Source organism: Carassius auratus, chromosome 48 (assembly GCF_003368295.1).
Source record: "Carassius auratus strain Wakin chromosome 48, ASM336829v1, whole genome shotgun sequence".
Lineage (NCBI taxonomy): Eukaryota > Metazoa > Chordata > Actinopteri > Cypriniformes > Cyprinidae > Carassius > Carassius auratus.
The window spans coordinates 1302977-1323812 of NC_039290.1; the positions used below are offsets into that span (position 1 = coordinate 1302977).

General features: G+C 37.1%; 1 protein-coding gene and 1 long non-coding RNA gene across 2 annotated transcripts; both read right to left on the bottom strand.

Moving 5' to 3' along the window:
* Positions 1-539: 539 nt before the first annotated feature.
* On the bottom strand, positions 540-16719 carry LOC113065451 (extended synaptotagmin-1-like). Its single transcript, XM_026236692.1, has 31 exons — positions 16192-16719; positions 14876-14917; positions 13659-13793; positions 13422-13495; positions 12951-13023; positions 12780-12869; positions 12632-12687; positions 8894-9014; positions 7836-8012; positions 7341-7423; positions 6110-6158; positions 5807-5896; positions 5616-5717; positions 5439-5510; positions 5248-5334; positions 4932-5081; positions 4714-4863; positions 4471-4632; positions 4195-4277; positions 3278-3326; positions 3091-3180; positions 2906-3001; positions 2710-2781; positions 2539-2625; positions 2270-2416; positions 1998-2113; positions 1790-1888; positions 1174-1305; positions 993-1098; positions 857-906; positions 540-771 (listed from the first exon to the last, which is right to left on the bottom strand). Exons 1-31 carry the CDS (start codon positions 16531-16533, stop codon positions 744-746), a joined length of 3210 nt encoding a protein of 1069 aa, XP_026092477.1. The 5' UTR covers positions 16534-16719; the 3' UTR covers positions 540-743.
* Positions 16720-18014: 1295 nt separating this feature from the next.
* On the bottom strand, positions 18015-19139 carry LOC113065455 (uncharacterized). Its single transcript, XR_003279025.1, has 4 exons — positions 19051-19139; positions 18912-18938; positions 18395-18417; positions 18015-18313 (listed from the first exon to the last, which is right to left on the bottom strand). It is a non-coding gene; the product is annotated as an uncharacterized LOC113065455 (long non-coding RNA).
* Positions 19140-20836: the final 1697 nt, after the last annotated feature.

Sequence of the window (20836 nt, forward strand, 5' to 3'; positions counted from 1 at the left end):
AACTTATTCTGTACTTCAAGACACAACTCAAGCATTTTTTTTTTTTTTTTTAATTTTTAAGCGTCTGTCTTTTAGAGACTCATTGCCTTTTGGTTCAAAAATACATATATAAAATATATATTTCAAATCTTTGGGAAAGTACACATTTTGCACATTGATTGAAACTTTTTTGATATGTGTAAAATGTCATAAACATGAGGGTAAAAAAAATGTGAAACAAAGATATGAAGAAATGTTCACATAATTATTAACACATCTTAGATTTCAAATAGGAAATGCAAAAAAGGATTCCTTTTATCTTGTCTTCTTCACAGACTTCTTTTTTTTTCTTCTAAAAACAAAAAAATTACAGCCACAACAAGAGAATACTACTATTTAGCAATTTGGTTATTTTGGAAAGGAACATTGAAAAGCTGAACAGAAGCTCCAACTTGCATTCATAAAAAAATCATAAAAAGCAGAAGCTTCAAATTAAATACTTAAAAAGGTTAACATTTCTCCAACATGATGTCATATTGACTCTAGGAGGCGCCCTCATAGCCTTCTTGTGCTAACATTATTTGTTTAATAAGGAAATCAAGCAGGCTCTATTTTGGGGCGAAAGCTAGCTGCACAGCAATTCCATGATCAATCTTGTTCCTGACACACTGCTCTAGGACCCCTGCTAGTGTCAGGATAAGTACCATCCCTGAAACCACCCTCCACTCTAAAGCACTGCAAATAGGACAACATGGGAAGGCCAGTCAGTTGGTCTCTTGTGACAAGTCATACCTGAAATAATACAAATAAGAACAGACGTAAGCAAACACTCTGTAATCTCCGAGTACTCTACAGTGAACAGCAGTGAAGCACATACCACTGTAATACTCCCGTCTTGAGATCCAGCTGACTCAAGTCTATCTGAAGCTGCAACAGAATGGCAATGGGAATTTAGTCATTTCTGTGTAAAAATGTCTCTGGTGTTGTTATCTGACTGATGACATGATGAATACCTTGCCAAGAAGCTCTTTTTCACGACTCATGAAGGAAACGCTGTTCTTGACAGACATTTCGAGATGTTTCTGCTTAGCTTCTTCAAGTGACATGTTAAAATCAAATCTGTAGGAGCAAGTGAAAGATTCTGAACATTAGTCTCTCTGTGTCATCAGTGATTTGATGAAGGTTCCTACTAACCTCTCATTGAACTCAGGTTTGAGACTTTTCTTCTTAACACTGGTCTTTCTTTTGGTGCTCCGGTTCTTGTCCGGAAGTAGAATAAATGAGATATAAGTATCTGGAGGATCCTTAGAGTAGGACGGCAAGTTCCTGTGCAAGAATACAGAATTATGACAAAAAATAAACTGAGGTCCATAACCAGAAATAAGGCTTAAAGACACAGTCATTAAATTAACCATTGTATTATATATATTAAAATTCTATATATATATATATATTCTTTTTTTTTATTCAACAATATATGTTTATGTATTTAATTATATATTTTGAATATTTTATATATACATACAGTACATGTTAATGTTTTATCTATACATATATTTAACATATATGTATTTATATTTAACAAGATATATTAGTCATTTTTATGATTCAAGCTATTATATTATATTACATTACATTACATTACATTACATTATATTATATTATATTATATTATATTATGCAGAAACTGACATGTTCAGTAATTGGTGGGTTACCAAAATAAAGTAAGTTGTTTTTTACTGGTCACATTTATGTAGCATTAAGGTGTAAATATTTGATCGGTTTTCATTTTAAGTGAGGGAACTTGTACCTGCAGGCATGGACGGTAATAACCAATCGGTTCTCCTCAGATAAATAGGCAACAGAGAGTTTCACCTGGGCCTTCATGGTTGAACTGGCATCCTCACCTCTGTATTTACATCCATCCACACAAATAAACCAACATGTATGTCAATGTCACTTACTGTTTGATTCTAAAAATACTGTTGCAAATAAAATACAGCTCCTCTTGAGCTCACCCTTGGACGGACACATTTCTGAGTCGCAGCTCAGGATTGGCTGCAGCAGCTGCGTCTCCAGCGGGGATGACAGGACTTGAATCCTCTGCATTTTGAGCCAACTTGCTGTCTAGGAGCTTTTAAACAGACAGGACGTTTTTATTTTATTTGAACTTGATTTATTTTTTCTTTTATGCTTGCCAAGGCTGTCTTTATAAGATTCACTTCATCGTGGCTGAATGTAAATGTGTCCTGCTGCTCAGCACATGTTGAATATGTGTGTGTCTTCTAACCTTGAGTTCAGCTCTCAGCAGAATCTGACTTTCAGGCATGGCTTCATCCAGACTGAACCAGCGGTCCAGCACCAGATCCTTCTGATCCAGCAGCTCCCTCACAGGAAGCCCAAGAGAGCCCAGAGCCTGACCCCAGCTGTGAGAGAGCTACAAACACACACCAGATTCACATAAAACACACTCCAGGCCAGACAACTTTATGGAAAGACGGTCTCTCTGACATACATTCACACCTTAAAATAAATAATTACTGTAAAAAAGTTTCTCACTTTGACTATAAGTGTGTCTTCTGATGGATTACGAATCAGGAAATGAAAAGCTTCATGCCACTGTGGAGAAGTCGAGGGATTGACCACCTTGTGAGAGAAACATGATTCTTTTGTGAGTCTTCGATATTTGAATAACATCAGCATAAAAGCTCCAGGATGTGAGGGGCTTACTTTGGTCCGGCGGGATACGTTTTTCAGAGACACTTCTGCTCCTGCTTCCGGCTCTTTCCCGCTCTTTTTTAACTACAAACAACAGTACGTTTTCAATACTGGGTGATTCTGATATCTTCAGTTCATTGAAGCAAAGTCAATCCTTATTAAGTAGTGAATAATTGAAATATTTGAATGAAAATAAAAAGAAACTCACAGGCAGACCATGTGCTCTCTCAACATACACAAAAAGCAGCGCAGCAGAGGGAACTATTTTATTGAGGTAAGACTGCCGATAGTTGTAATGTAGGATCTGAATGCAAATTCATAAAAAAAGTTGCTATGTTAATATTTATTGAATTCACATGAACAATAAAAGTATATATTATAAAAGCACATTACCTGTTCAAGTCTAGTGGGATCTGAAATTTTAGGCAACCATTCCAACACAAGATGAAGTCGTCCAGACTTCACATCATTCAGAGTATACCACTGCACCAGGACACAGGCAGAAACAGGCAGATATAGAAAATATAAAAAATCATGATGAATGTTATATTTAGAAACAAACAAGCACTGAGAGCCTCACCTGATCAGTAAACTGAGCGCTGATGAGATCTTCAAGACTCACTTTAACCCTGCAACCAGATAATAAATCACTGCAGGAACCATACTGACCTTCATCCACAGAAATGAGAAACTGATACTTTAGATGCACAAACTTTATAACACACAGCCTTACCTGACACTTTGAAAAAAACTAGAGATCACTAGCATACACATATATACAGTCTAATTGGCTTTTATCTCATTCACTACCCTTAAGGCCATCCGTCTTCACAGTGTAACTCACTATCATCAACATTAAAATACATATTAGGCCTGATCAAAATAGAAATACAACTATGTATCTTTAAAAGAAACATTGAGACAATCAGTAAATGAAGGGATATATTTTATGTGCTATGAGATCAATAACATCACACAGGCACTATTACATTTGATAGGTGCTTTTTTTTAACCATTTAAATAATAAAGTCTCATAACCTTGCCTCTGTCACACGAATTATGTGAGAAACTGTTAGGATTTTTTGTAAAGAATCTTGCTCAGTTTAAGGTCCTGTTAGTGTTATTAGCTAGCGGCAACAGTTCCTCTTTTGAACTTTCTATTCATTATTATAAAATCATCTTTAAAAATGTATCATGGTTTCCACAAAATATTAAGCAGCACCACTTTTTGCAACATTGATGATAAGAAGAAATGTTTCTTGAGCACCAAATCAGCATTAGAATGATTTCTGAATGATTCTGTGACACTAAAGACTGGATTAATGGCTGCTGAAAATTCAGTATGCAGGAGTACATTACATTTTACTTATTTTAAATCATAAAAAAGGACAATATTATTGTTTATAATGAAGTTTTAATCAAACAAACACAGCCTTGGAGAGAAATGAGAGACCTCTTTTAAAAACATTTTTTAAAGTAGTTAGGTTGCCCCTTCACCTGCCAAGGAAGTCATCCTGATCGATGTCTTTATCATAAAGGTCAAACTCCACCTCCTGACCTGGCAGCTGGGTCAAGATCACCTACATTCAAGCCAGGTATACATTAAAATCAAATTGGGACACTTATTTTCCAGAAAGGAATGTTTGAACATGTTTGCAGCAAAGAAGCAATGACTATCAAAGCAAAAACCAGCAAGACGAGATGAAATCCTTCTGTTTTAAGAAAGAAGCCACATCCCTCCACATCTCACATGAGATCAATTAGCATGCATACCTCATACAGTTCATTCCAGACGGGGTTGAGGTTCTCTTTGATGACCTGACTCTTGAAGGCCAGTCCCCCCACTTGGATCTTCACATACGGGTCACTCTTTCCCTCCCCCATGTCCTCAGCGACAAGACTCTGGGCTTCTACCAGGTGAATCCGCAGGACACCCTATATTGAACATGTGATAATTACAGATATTGCTTACTTCAGTTTTTTCAAAGGGTATCAAGATCCACTGTACAAGCTCACCTCAGATGCAAAATTGCCATCTGGGCTAGTGTGCTCGGGAAGTTTCGGGGTGGGGGTCAACCCTGGAGACACTTCTGATTCATTATCTCCTTCCCCGGGTACTGGAGACACAGGTTTTGTAAGGATGGCTTCTTCATTCAGCCACAGCACCTGAAACAAACATCTCCTAAATTAAGTGTCCTCAAAGTTTTTTAATAACCAAAATCATTCAATCTTACCCTCAGCATAGCTGTGATGTAGATACGGCTGGCCGGTCCGGACTTTTCCAGTTGAAACCACTGATCCATGCTGAGCTCAGCGCTGGAGAGCAGACGGGACAGAGGGATAGACAAAGTGCCCAGACTCAAAGCCTTGTCATCATCCTTCACCTGGGACAAATGGAAGCAATCACAATGAAGAAAGGCTGTTTACATGTATATATAATTAAATTAACACTTTGAAAGGATATTATTCCATTTACATAATAAAATAAGAGTAAATTAGGTTTAAATTAATAACACTAGATTTAATATTATACAATCATATTGATTATACCTGGATGTCGATATCTTGTTTGCGTGGGTCCTGTATAAAAAATGTAAAGGCTTCCTCCCATACTGGATTATTATTCCCATACACCGTCTGGATTATTAATTATGAGAATATATGAGACCGAGTGACTGCAAAAGGCATGAATATACCATACGCTTTACACATGATGTATAACAAGAAGAGTGACGTCATACCTTGCTCTCTTTGGTGGTTTCCTGTACAGAAATCTGCACCATGGGACTGGGATCCTTGTTGCCTTTCTTGAACTGAACAGAAAGACATCCAACAAAATAACATCAACATTTAAAACACTTTCAACAAAACAAGAAATAGTGAAAGAAGGGCAACAGAACTGCAGAATACAAACTTACAGGTAGATCTTGTGCCCGGTCCAGATAAACAGTCAAAATGGCAGCAGAAGGAGGATGTGCTGTTTTACCGCACACCGTTATGTTTTTATTCCTCTCCAGCACCTACATTTAATAAAAGGGGAAAGTCTGGAAGTGAAGGGAGAATATCAACAAATATAAATTTTTTTATAGTCTGTCAGGTGAGATCTTACTTCATCAAGGCGCTCTGCAGAGGGCAGCAGAGACAGCCATTCTAGCTTGAGATGAACCTGACCTGATGCCACATCCCTTAAAGTGTACCACTGAAACCAGAGCGAAAAGCTTTAAATTACTATTTTAAACAAAACAGACTGCATCGGTGAGAAACAGAAAGAGTGGTGGAATAAATATGATTGCCACTGATTCCAAAGACATAATACAGAACAATAATTGTAAGGTCTCTTGGTGTAAGAAATCAATTAAAGAAATTATCAAATAAACTAAAAATAAATATATATGTAAAAAAAAAGATGTACCTCATCCAAAAGGACTTCTGTCTTTACTATACCTAAATCCAGCTTCATTCTAAAAAAGGTGACACAGAGACAGAGGAAGACAAAAAAAAACTTATATAATATTATAGAAATAAAGATATTAATGTTAATATTTTTATAATTCTTATGTTATTGATTTATGTGAGTGTTTTACCAAATCCTGGTCCTTATAATGATACTGCTTTGGCTTTTAATGTTCCTGCTGGTTTTAAATCCAGATAAGGATGGTTTTATTCATATTAATGTGAGAAGCCTAAGGAGGTTGTATTGTTCATAAGGCCGATAGACCCAAAAATGGGAGGGGGGTAACAGTTTATGTTAAGGATATTTTTGAAGTTAAGGTGTTACTTTATGAGTCATTGGTTAAACAAAATAAAGTGTTAGCTTTAAACTGTATTGTCTCTAATACCTTACAATTTACTGTGGTTGGTTGCTACAGACCTCCATCAGCTAATGATGATGCTATTTCCTCTTTGAATTACAAGGAGCTTGTTCTTCTGGGTGATTTGTGATACTCTTAATTTTTCAGTTAGTTGAGACAGCTGCTAGACCTAACTTGAAAGATTACAAAAAGTCAACATTAATTGATCTAATTTTACCTACGTTACACACAAGTATTCTCTGGCTTCCGAGATGCTAATGATGTTAGTGATCATTGAGTCATTACCACAGTCTGCGATACCTAAGCAGAAAATGCTATTCAGGATTGGGATATGATTTTCCTTATCCCTGACATTGAGTCTGCCTAGAAATATTTTGATGAAGGTTTTACAACTATCATAAATAGGAATGCACCATTTAAAAAAATTAAGTTAAAGGCAAGGATAATCCATGGTTTTCTGAAGCACTAGCTGTTCTTATTCATGAGTGGGATGCTGCTTAATTTTTTTTAGATATACCTTATTTTTCGGACAATACGTCGCACCTAAGTATAAGTAGCATCAGTCCAAAAATACGTCATGACGAGGAAAAAAACATATGTAAGTCGCATTTATTTAGAACCAAGAACCAAGAGAAAACATTACCGTCTAGAGCGGCGAGGGGGCTCTAGAGGGAAAAGGAGCACTGAGCAGTATAGAGCGCCCTCTCGCGGATGTGGACGGTAATAATTCCCACCTGACTATAAGTCGATGGACAAGCCAAACTATTAAAAAATATTTATGTTTATACGGTAAACATAATTATTCATTATAAGTTATTAATTAAATAATACCTTCCAAGAAAGTCATCCTGGTTAGGATCTTTATCAAACACCTCCAGCTCCAGCTCCTGACCAGGTACTTCATGAACAATCACCTAACAATCATGCACACACACACACACACACACACACATATACAGAGTCACACACAAATGCACACATGCACAGATATAAAATATGTAACAAACGTCAAGTGATTGCTGACTTAACAGCAATGATGTTTCAAAACATCTTTAAGATCTGGAATACATAATCTTGCAGTGAACAGATATTTCTCTGAGCTTGTGCTTTTGCTCAATGCTCATCTGATCTCAGCACATGATAGTCACATACAACACTACCACATTCTGTGTTTTTCTTGCTGTTACAATCAGTTAAAAGAGTCACAACTCAGTAAACATCAACAAAGTGTTAGCTTAAAAAACCACAGCTTCCCTTTCTTCAGAAATGTGACACTTATTTCAGCAACCACACTGATCACGTTACCCATACACATCTTTTTCTGACCTCGTACATCTCCCTCCACTGAGGATTAAGGTTGTTTTCGACATGTTGGGAGGTGAAGGTCTGTGTGCCCACCCGTAGCACTGCATATGGGTCAGACGTCCCAGATATCAAACCTTTCATTTGGAAATCCTTGGGAACAAGATTTTCTGCTTCCAGCAAGTGGATACGCACTATACCCTGTGGGAAAACACAAACAAGTGTAAGCAGAGGTCAAGAGGTGTGCCTTAAAGGAATAGGTAACCACAAAAAAAAATTTGCAGAACATTTACTCAGCCTCAGGCCATCCAAGATGTAGATGAGTTTGTTTTCTCAAAATTTAGCATAATATCTCTAGCTCACCAATGGCTCTTCTGAAGTGAATGGGTGCCATCAGAATAAGAGTCTAAAAAGCTGATAAAAACATCACAGTAATCCACAAGTAATCCAGATGACTCCAGTCCATCAATGAATGTCTTGTGAAGCAAAATGCTGCATGTTTGTAAGAAACAAATCCATCATTAAGGCAATTTCACTTAAAACTGTCACGTCTGGCCAAAATACATTAATAATATGATAATCGGTGCATATTTATCAGATGAGATTACTATTTCACTTTAACAGTTTGAAGTTAAAATCATCTTTATGATAAAGCTTTTTGTTTCACAATGGACTGGAGTCATGTTGATTACTTGTGAATTATTGTGATGTTTTTAATAGCTGTTTGGACTTTCATTCTGACGGCACCCATTCAATGCAGAAGATCCATTGGTGAGCAAGTGATGCAAGATTTCTCCAGATCTTTTCCCACGAAGAAAAAATCTCCATTTACAAAATCGACATTTTAGATGGCCTGAAGATGAGTCAAATTCAGCAAATTGTCATTTTTGGATGAACTATTCTTTTAATTAGCATATGTAATTATGTAAATGACATCAGGCCCTTGCAGTTTGAAGCAGCTACACTGTACAAGCATGCATGATGAACTATGGAGAATTAAAGTACATTTGATGGATCTTGAATAGTTAAAATAAAAAGGTTAACATATTTAAACACTCTATTAAAGCACAGTGAAGTGTTACCCGTGGGAGAGGGGAACGAAGCTGTGCTACGTGCAGATTGGCCACCAAAGGAATAGTGAGACGATTAGGGAGAACCATGAAAGAGGCGATTGCATCCAATATCATAGTGTCCGACATGGCACTGAAAATAAAAGCAAGAGGTTTGTACAGAGAAAACAGGACACAAGAGCCACAAACAAAATACATTTAAACTATTTAAAGCATGGCTTTCTGAGTGATTATTATGAGTAAAGCTATGACAAATATGAATGGCTGCATGTTTCCCTGCTTTATTTGAATAGAGGGAAGCTCAGAAGTCTTTAAAGAATCAGAACAGTGATCTACTGATTATAAATGAAGCACATGAGAATAGAGAGTTATTGTACAGGTGCATCTTAATAAATTAGAATGTCAAATTGGGAAACTTATGTTTTAAAGGTCCCATGACATGAACATTTCACTTTATGAGGTTTTTTTAACAGTAATATGAGTTCCCCTAACCTGTCAATGGTCCCCCAGTGGCAAAAAATTTCGATAGATGTAAACCAAGCCATGGGTGTCCTGCTCTGCCTTTGAGAAAATGAGAGATCAGACGGCCCGATCTGGAATCTTCCCCATATGTCGTCATAAGGGGAAAGGTTACCTCCCCTTTCTCTGCTTAGAATCAAGCCAATGACTAAATGATCAACTTCACATTGTTTCTCTTAGTGGCACAGCATGAAACAAATCTGTTATTTAAATTGTGATTTAATTACAGAGAGCGATCAAAGAATGCTCCCTTTATATTGTTCGGAGAGGTCAACAATCACACATCGCGAGTATATCTGCACACTTGCCCAAACTGCCGTTATAATGAATGACGCTGTTATGCTGCACAACGAAACTCTTACTGTATTCATGTTGATATTGTGTTTGCTGTTAGTTGTGGTGAAAGCATTTTGTGAGAGAAAATGCGTTGTTATGATGAGACCACTGCATTCACGCGATAAACAGACTCTGTCTACTCAATGCTCAGTAATCAACACTATAATCAACACTTCCGTGATTCGTTAATCTCGACAGCTGTAATAGTAAAAAAACAAAAAAAATGTAGTAAAGGTGATTTGAGAGGGGTTCCACATGTAATTTACGAATGAAAAGATGTCAGCCAATCACAACCGCAGTCTCACAGCAGATAGCCCCTTCAAACAGAGCATTAAAGCCAGAAGACTAAAATCAGGATATAAAAATGCCTTTTATTTCTAAATTTTAAATGTATAAATCATACTAACAATATAAGTACACCTCAGGAAACATTAAAAAAAGCTTAAAAAAAAAAATCCACATCATGGGACCTTTAAAGTCTGCGTGAACCGGAAGTTGCAAACGACTTTTCTCCAGTGTTGTGACGTATTTCCGAGAGAAACGGAATGAGGAAGAATAGTGGGCGTGGCTTTATTTTCCAACTAGCACCTGATTGGTGATAGCACGTCTCAAGAGTTATCCCTCCTTCCTCGAAATGTAAAAATTTGATTAAAGATTACGAAGCCAAAAGCTTTTGTGTGAGGATTGACTTGCATGGATGAATTGTTCACCACAAAACAATCAATTTAGGCAAACAAATAAATATGGTCAATTTTGATTTCAGTTGGACTTTAAATAAATTCAGTGCACACAGACTGAAGTAGTTTAAATCTTTGGTTCTTTTAATTGTGATGATTTTGTCTCACATTTAAGAAAACTTTAAATTAAAATACTTCATAAAACCAATAAAAAAATGACTTCTGGAAAGTGTTCATTTACTGTACATGTACTCAATACTTGGTAGGGGCTCCTTCTGCTTTAATTACTGCCTCAATTTGGAGTGGCATGGATGAGATCAGTTTGTGGCACTTCTGAGGTTGTATGGAAGCCCAGGTTTATTTGACAGTGGCCTTCAGTTCATCTGCATTTTTTGGTCTCTTGTTTCTTATTTTCCTCTTGACAATACCCCATAGAGGTTCAAGTTTGGAGAGTTTGCTGGTCAGTCAAGCACAACACCATGGTCATTTAACCAACTTTTTGTGCTTTTGCACTGTGGGCAGATGCCAAATCCTGCTGGAAAATGAAATCAGCATCTTCAAAAAGCTGGTCAGCACAAGAAAGCATGCAATGCTCCAAGATTTCTTGGTAAACGGGTGCAGTGACTTTGGTTTTCAAAAAACACAATGGACCAACACCAGCAGATGACATTGCACCCCAAATCATCACAGACTGTGGAAACTTAACACTGGACTTCAAGCAACTTGAATGGCTATGAGCTTCTCCACCCTTCCTCCAGACTCTAGGACCCTGGTTTCCAAATGAAATACAAAACTTGCTTTCATCTGAAAAGAGGACTTTGGACCACTGGGCAACAGTCCAGTTCCTCTTCTCCTTAGCCCAAGTAAGACGCCTCTGACGTTGTCTGTGGTTCAGCAAATTCCTTGACACTTCTGTGTGTGGGGGCTCTTGATACCTTGACCCCATCCTCAGTCCATTCCTTGTGAAATTCACTCAAATACTTGAATACATTTTTCCTGACAATCTTCATTAAGGTTACGGATCTCTCGGTTGGTTGTGCACACTTTTCAGCTTCTCTGGCAATAAATGTTTTTGGCAATAAAACCCTCCTTGTGGAGGGTGTCAATGATTGTCAGAACAGCAGTCTTCCTCATGATTACATGAGTTTCACAATTTGAGTTGAATTACTGAAATTAAGGAACTTTTCCATGAGATGCACCTGTATAAACAAATCCAGTGGAGTTGTGGTATATCTAGGGATGGGAACCGAGAACCAGTTCTTCTTCAGAACCAGTGCCCAGCGAATCAATTCCTTGGAACCGTTTGCCTGCTTAACAATTCCGCTTATCGGTTCCACTCATTGTGAATGTTTCAAGAGGTCACACACGCCCTGCATTGTTTTGGTTAAAAACGCAGCAAACATGGCAAGAGAAGCGATCTATAGTTTGAATATTTTTCACATGAAAAGATGACAATATGGTCACTTGCAGGGGGGAACTACCTCCAATATGCAGAAACATTTGGCCACACAGCATGCAATTCATTTGCAGGACTGTCTTGATGCAGGACTTTGATACACTACTACTTAGCGACAAAACAAGTGAGTCAAGCAGCAGCAGAGCTAACGGAACGCCATCTGTTATTATTGCCAAAGCTAACTTGTCTCCAGGCAACTTGTGAGCGCCATTTCATTGTGTAAACTTTTACTATACGGATAATCTCCATTTTTATTGTCCATCAAATTTAGACGATGATAATAATGGACAGAGTCTTGCTGGCTTGGAGGCTGCAGTAAGTATCTCTCGTGCAGCTCTAGCTACTCCGTTTAGAGGCAGGAAAGAATAAAATGACAGAGGCGAGGATAAACGAATGTCACTGAGCAGTGACTAAGTTTGTGGTAAAGGTTTTGCACCCGTTTGCCACAGTAGAGGCCACTGCATTTCGGTTGGTTAATTTTCTGTATTTGCTGTATATTGTCCAGCATCATGTATTTTCAAATGAAAATAACAAATGCATGACCAAAATTTGCATGTTTTTATGTCAGTATAGTTCAGTTTTACAAATTTGTACTTATTCCCTCACCAAATGAGAATTGATAAGAGAATCGATAAGGAATCGGATCGATAAGCAATATCGATAATGGAATCTGAATCTTTAAATTCTTATCAATTCCCATCTCTAGGTATATCTGAATCATAAAACCAAAATAGAACAATGATACAAAACTAATGCACTCACTTCAAACAAGGTATGTCTAGTAAATTGGTCAAGCCTGTCCAGTTGATGTCAAGTTTCTATGGTGGAGGGAAGTAGAAACAAAGATTGTATAAAAGAGTGAGATAACATGATGTGTTACAGTAATTAAGATGGAAAATGGCGTACTAACAGGTCTGCGAATGAAGAACATGGTGATGGCTCCAATGAGAGGAACATCTCCAATTAGAGGTTCCAAGATCACCCTCAATCTTCCATGGAACTATAGAGGGAGGGATACTGATTTCAGTCAATGAGTCTTTTGTCCATTATATTTAATGTGTCATGTTGTCCTCCTCCTTACCTGAATGCCTTTCACTCCAGCTTTACAGAAGTACCTTTTCACTTCAACGTTAATCTCCAGATCTCCATCATAACTGCAACACAGCCCAAAGGTTTTGAAAATTTGGCTGCTAGGGATTCTCAACTTTTTTTTTTGTCTTAAATGTCTTGCAGTCCCCAAGTAACAGAATTAAGACATAAGGTGTGTCCCAATTTGAGTACTTATGCACTCTTTTATTCTTTTTTATAGTATTATCAGTGTATCATTGTGTACTCTTTTAATACTTGGATGATGCACTTAAAAAAAAAAAAAAAAAACTTTTAGATCACACAGACAACAAATTATATTTAAAAATATATATATAAATATAAATAAAACTCTAATATAAATTATGTTTTTAGAAATATAATTAAAAATACTATAGAAAATATGCTATAAAAAAGATACAAACACAACTGCAAGGATGTTTGCCAGAAAGAGATCAATAACTACCTGATATAAAGATCCAGTATCACTTGACGCTTATCAAACTCAGTGTAGGCCTTCACCCCAACTACCCTCAAAGCCTATTAAAAAATAAAATAAAGTATAAAGGTTTCTTCAAACTTCTTATTCAGTGGCCTGCATTTTCAAGAAATAGCTCTGATAAGCAGAAATTGAGAATCACATTTAAATATGAGAAACACAAGCAAATAACGCAGTCTTTTATCAAAAAATTGATTTGTATACCCTGTTGCCCAAGTCAACTTTGGTGAAGCTGAGCGTTTGCAGATAAGTGCTGGTGGCTCGGATCAAAGGGGCAACAGTCTCCACCATCAGCTTCTCTAGACATTGTCCAATAAATGGCCAGGCATGCTGCAATATCTATGAGCCGGGACGGATATAAACAATAAGAAATGGTAGAAACGAAATCAAGTCAATGAAGAGATTATTGCTTCATAGCATATATTATATTTAATTTGTTAAAAAGAACTCTTTGAGATCCACAAACATTAGAGCGTTATGTTTTGAAATGAAAGCATGCAAAATGAGTCCAATTTGTCAGTCAAACCTCAGACGGAAACCACAAGGACTGGGTAGGAAAGCCCTAAGAAGCACTTTTTTCTTCTGCTTTACTCAATAACATCATAGAAATATCTTAATAAAATCCTTTTTAGATTGAGCAGTAATACAAATACTGATTGATTTTCTGTGCAACCACTTAAATCCGTGCTTTTTAGTTTCACACCAAAAACATGATTAAGTACAGTTACAAAACCAGCATCATAACAAATTTGCTTACAATGTGTTTGCAAATGTCATCAGTTCAAGTAACGTGTACTGAGCTTTGAAAACACATCCCACAATCCACCCTTCCTGTTCTCACTGTCTAAACTCAAAAGCACTCAAAAGACAAACCTTTGAAGCCTGAAAGTTAACAACAAGTCTAGAGTGCAAGAAAACTCAAGAACAGTCTGTTAAATGTCTGGCCTGGTACTCTGAGAAGCTCTTATATGTGAATAGACTAATAAAATCTCCAAGTCAGTTAGATATTTGTGCTCTAAAGCTAGAAATGATGAAAGAATCCGGAAGATCATGTGGCCATGAGTCTGAAGATTTTCTTCCTGATAAGCTCTCAATGTTTGTGTGGCTTTTTGCCAAACTAGCCACAAAAGTCTGCAAAAGTTTTGTCATTTATTTTTCGGTTTTTAACAAGGTTTCTCAAAGTAGTCTGTGGGTCCTTTATCCCAAAAAAAGGTCTGCTACTCCAGTGGCAACAGAAACACCACTAATTTATTAAACATTATGCAAAGACTGGAGCACTCGCAATAACATTCAACAATATATCTTCAGGGACTGAATTTGAAAACATAAAAGCTGTGCACTCAGGAACACGAAACAGAAACAATGAGAACGGTGGCTGTGGTCACGAGTGCCTTTATGTATTTGAATAAAAAGTTTAATACCTGGTTCATCCACTCAACCTTTTCCACGTCAGGAAAGTTCACCTGTGGAAAAACAAGAGTACACTTTGATGTCCGATGTCAACATACATAACACATCGGTTTTTCATGCAGTTTGCAAGGAGACCTCTTATTTTGTACGCCAAGTAAATACTGTGAATGTCATAAGTTGTTGTTAGCAAGACAGCAGCGTTTTCCAGGGAAGAGATCCGCTGTGCAGCTGCAGGAATATACAGGTCTGACAATTCTCGAAAATGCCATCATTCTTGCACAAGAATACTTGTAAATGTTTAAGAAATCACATATGTATATGTATATAACGTATAAAAACTTGTAAACTTTGATTGGCGGAGGTGGCTGAAAGAAGCTCTCTTTTTGATGATGTTGCAATACAGGGGCATGATCATGCATTCTGACCAAAGATAATGTTGCAATATAATTATAAATATAGCAACAAAACTATGAGTTCCCTTTTAGCAAAAAAGAAGAAAAAAAGAAACCTTTTCTATGTAAAATCAATGATAATTACAGGAGTGAATCACACATATCCCACTAGTTACAACTGCTGAACTACATATTAATAAACAGGTACTCAACTATTGCGACGAAAACTGATATGGTATCAGCAACTATCTGAATATAACCAACTAACCAAGTATTGAAAGTCAGTTACTAGTAAAACTGAAATACTACATAGAATTTAATAGTTTGATATATGAACTAAAAGAAGTCCCCATAAAATTCAATAGAACATTGATTGGGATTAGTGTCTAGCAGCAGGTATGGGTACTAAGTTAATCAAATGATTACATTTAAGTAAACTTAAATCTTCTTGAAATGCATACTGTTCAGTAATCAGGAGTAAAAAATTGTTAACTGAACCACAGACCCCAGAAATTACTATGGTAAATGCAATTTGATACCAGTGACAAATGGAATATTTTCTTGTTATTGGCATAGTAGTGACTAGTAGTTATTAATGCACATTAGTCAGCAGTCAGAAGTGAATTGATTATCTGGACTACAGATCTCCATAAAATGCAATGGTAAATGCAACTGGTAACAAGTTACATATTAAATATTTACTTGTTAATGGAATGGTGACTAGTATACGTGGTACAACGTAATTCATATTCTTTAGTTTGTGTAATGCACTATATATTTTCACTAGACTTCTTACTCTTAGACAAAAATGACAAAAGCGAAAATCGCTAATCTGAATGACTCTTTCAAGATTTCAGGTGTTGAATGTCTGTGGTGGTGCTGAACTGATGACAAATCTGAATGATGCCATCCATTTATGGTATAAAGTCCCTTACCCATGCCGGTAATTCCCGTCTACTGCCAAATACCCGTGTAGCGGTGACAACCTGCTCATTCTCCACAAAATACATCGCGCTTTGAAGTCGAGCTTGTTTTTCATCGCGACTGTGTTTCCATCCAATATAAACCACGAGACCAAGCAGAACTACACTGATACTGAATCCGAAATATCCAGCCAGGTAGACCGGCAGTAAGGCGCCGAGGTACTTTCCAAAAGACCAGAGAACGGTCACGGCGTGTTTTCCAGCGGAGCTCCGCGGCGGAGGAGAGTCCTCAGCCTCCGGAGAGACAGCCGCCCTCAGATCCGCATCATCAAATGACATCGGCTCTTTCTGCATCAGATCCTTTCTTCTGTGAGCGATTTCAACCTAGACACTACAAATCCACTCTATACCGCTCAAAACGAACAGGTGCTCTACACGTATGATTAAATAAGAACACAAAAATGACTCATTATTCGTTCACTCTACCAAACACAGCAACGACGTCCGCTCCTTTGCAGCGGAAAGTTGTAGATTTTGTTTATAAGATGGGCGTGTAGGGGCGTGTTTTGAACGCTTCAGTCCTGCGAACTTAGATTCTTCTTAAACCCATACCGATAACCTTAGTGTCTGGTTGGGATCATTCATATCGTTATGGTCTTTTGGAAGAACGCATCCATCATTCAGCAATCACTTAAAAAACCGTTGTTATGCTGTGACCAACATAAAAGGCTGAATGCATGAAAACGGATTTGATTGTTTTTTTTTTTTAAATGCTGTACATAAAAATATATATATATAAAAATATATATATATAAAAAAGCTTCCAGCATACATTTAATGGGTGTTTACATACCGTCTTGTGCCAACGAGTGCGGTGTACTTACACGCAAAAAAACTAATGGTGCAGAAAAAGCATTTTGTTTAATGAGGGGTAAGCTATTGCAAATAAACATTTGTCCATTAACTCCGACTAAATTACGGAAAAACCTGCACTGCTGCCAGACCACTGAAGGCAACCTGCTCATCTGAGGTTAAGTTGCTGCTCAGATTCAGGGCCAGTTGCATAAACATACACACTGCCTTTAGAACCAGCTTGACCAACTAGCAATTAGCCAAAAGATAAGTCTCCCTTTTCTGATTTAATTTGAGCCGATCTAGAAGAAAACTTAGATGACTCTTTAAGACTAGCCTAGGCAGTTTATGCAACCAATAAAGCTTAGAATCAATTCAGTATTTTCACCATTTTTTCCAGAAGATCTTGTAAAATGAGCATGTAAAATGAACCAAAAAAAAAAAAAAAAAAAGATTTTAAAGTGTTAATAGCTGCTGTCCATGGTTACTAGCTTCTGCAAGTTTGGACCTTGATTACACTTCTGTATTTACTGGGCGTTTTCTCAGATCATGCACACGCTGAAGACATTGCAGGTAAGTATAATTCTTGCCAAGCATCGGGTTATGGCATACTATAAAATGTCCCCATCTAGAAGTAACAAGATTTAGAAGCTGAATTTAAGACTAAAATAAGATGCTCTAAAATCCAAACGCCACAATCTTTCCAAGACTAACTTTGAATGGGAAAGAGCAGCATGCACAAATATACAATAGTAGCAATGGCAATAAAATCCCTCTAGCCTTGGGCAGCTGCGGCCTTATGGTTAAGAGTTGGACTTGTAACCCAAAGATCACAGGTTTGAGTCTTGTTGCTGGCAGGAGTGGTGCAGAGGTCACGGTCACTACAGATAACATCAACATGATTGCTCCTGAAAATACCTTGGTTTGATATTACTCATTATGAATAGAACCCAGTTACATCATATAAAAGAACAAGTCAGGCAAAAGTTTTTAAACCAAAAAGATTTATTAAAGACATTAAACTTGCTGAGCTGACAGGTCTAAGGAATGTCCAAAACAGTTCACATGGTCCTCACGACCAGGATGCTTCTGCAGAACCAGGTGATGGAAAACCAAATCCTCATTCAGAAGCAGACCTCAGATGGTGGATGTGTGGAGCTTCAGTTGGGCTTCCAGCGGACTCTTGTAGAGAAAATTGAAGTGGAAGAGCACTCTCAGCTTCAGCGAACAGGGTCCAGTTTACTTTGACCTCTGCCTCATCTTTCTCCTTTTACGCTTCAGCCTAAAAATCACATGGATTCAGTCACTTCACGTCCATTGCAATACAAAATGAAAGATGGAACTCCTAGGTTTACAAACGTACCTGCGCATACGCTTCTTTCGCCACTGCAGAAGTAAACCATTAATAAAGGGGAATTAGATACGGTTTAAACATAGTAATTCAAAACTACACGTGTACTAGCAGCTAGCGCCACTGCACAACATGGTCCTTCAGACGAAATAGTTTTAAGAAACAAATAGGCAATAAACATTTTACATGGTATATTACAAAAGGGTTAGTGTATTTAAGTCAATCATGATAATGTTTAACTCGCAGCAACTGCAAGCGTGGTTACAATATTCCCTGCGACAAAGTGCGTTAGCGAGCTAGCACAGTAGGCCTCGAGTAACGTTACATAACACTACCAAATAAGAAAATAAAAATATAGAGCCTTAAGTATTTTACTTGACATAGTTAAAAAGTAAACTTAAAATATTCAGCCAAATCCCAACAAACTACTAAGTTAGTATAATAAATACTGCATTAGCCACCAACATGCTATCAAGACTAGCCAGACAGCGATAATCTATTTATCATGTATAGATGAAAAAGTACTTACCTTCGCTCTCATGATGAGAAGATGGTTCTGTAAATAAACAAATACAGTTAGAGATGTAGATGGATGGTGCGTGAATGTCTTAGATTACTATGGATTGTATGAGAGATTAACACAACATCAGCAAGAGCTAGTTCCTCACCTCGACAAGCGATAGCAACGACTCCAAGAGAACGTCATACGGGAGACGGCCTCTTTTATACGCCTCGCCTGCGTCATTTTCCAGCGCCTATAAAAAGAAACGTGCGCTACATCTGTCGATAATTATTATTTATTTATTTTTTTTGGAAAATGCATCAACGTTGTACTCCATGTTCAATTCATGTTGTAAGTTTGACTGAATATGATTACAATATGCCTTGTTATATGTTTGATATATGAATCTTTAATTAAAAAAAAAAAAAAAACCTCTGTCGATAATTTTTTATTTTCATTAAATTTATACAGCAGTGAAAATTTCTTAGTGTTCACAGTGTACTTGGCTTTTTTGCACATAAATTGTGACGCACAAGCAGTGTTATAAGAGAATGTCTGAAATAAAAAGTACAATTAAATTAAAATATAATTGTAAATTATTTTGTAATATAAGCCTATTAGTAATATATACTATTATTAGTCATATATCAGGTTATAATTAATCAATCTTCAATGTTAATTAACAGATATAAGTATCTGTTCGTTTTATATCTAGAAATGAGCAAGCCATGAGGGCTGACTCTATGGCTAGTAAAATGATGAGCAACAATATTACTGACTTTTGGAAGGAGGTGAGGTCCCTCAATAACTGTAAATCTTCCCTTCCTTGTACTGTTGAAGGAGTCTCCGGAGAAGATAATGTTGTTGAAATATGGAGACAGGACTATAGCTCCCTCTTTAATTGTTTAAAACATGATCCACATGTGGAGGACTCTGCTATCAGTAATGAATCAATAAGTATTCTGACACATGAGGTGTTTGGTGCCATATGGAAATTACCTAACAATAAAGCATGTGGTATGGATTCAATAACTGCAGAGCATCTGAAAAATGCCAGTCTTAGGCTTGCTTCCCTTTTAGCAATCAACTTTACTGGTTTGTTGATCCATGGCATACTTCCATATTCAATGTTATCTATTCTGCATTTCCCAGTTATTAAGGACAAAGCTGGAAAAGTTGGCTGCGTGGATAATTAGCATTGGCCAGTATTTTATCCAAGGTAATGGAAAGAATCCTCCTTGATAGAGTGAGTGGGTATATCTCTTCCCTGGATAATCAGTTTGGATTTAAGCCAAACCATGCCACAGACATGTGTATTTATGCTCTTAAGGAAATAGTGAAATTGTATTACGTCTAAAAATTCCACTATCCTCTTGTGTTTTATTGATGCCTCCAAAGCATGTGATCGAGTGAATCACAAACAGCTTTTTATTAAGCTAAAGCAAAAGGGAGTCCCTGGGTATATTGTGAGGGTTCTTGTCTATTGGTATGCCCACCAGCAGACGCATATCAAATGAGGGGGGGGGGGGGTAGCATATCTGCCCCCTTTAGAGTGTCCAATGGTGTTAGGAAGGGAGGAATCTTGTCCCCTTTCTTATTTAATTTATATATGGATGAACTGCCAAGGAGACTTAATGGTTGCAACACTGGCTGTATGATTGGTGGCATGCTGGTGAATCATCTTATGTATGCAGATGACCTTGTTACTTTTAGTCCGAGTAGTGCTGGGCAGCAGGAGCTTCTTAATATATGCTCTGATTATAGGGTGGAATTTGATATAAAATAAAATTCCAGCAAAAGTTCTGTTTTAATATGCAGAACGAAACTTAAATAAATTGCTTAAATTTCCTGTGTTCACGCTAGCTAATAATTTTCTTGAGGTCTGCAAAAAGATTAAATACCTTGGTCATTGTATTGCAGATGATATGAATGATGATGATGACATATGCAGA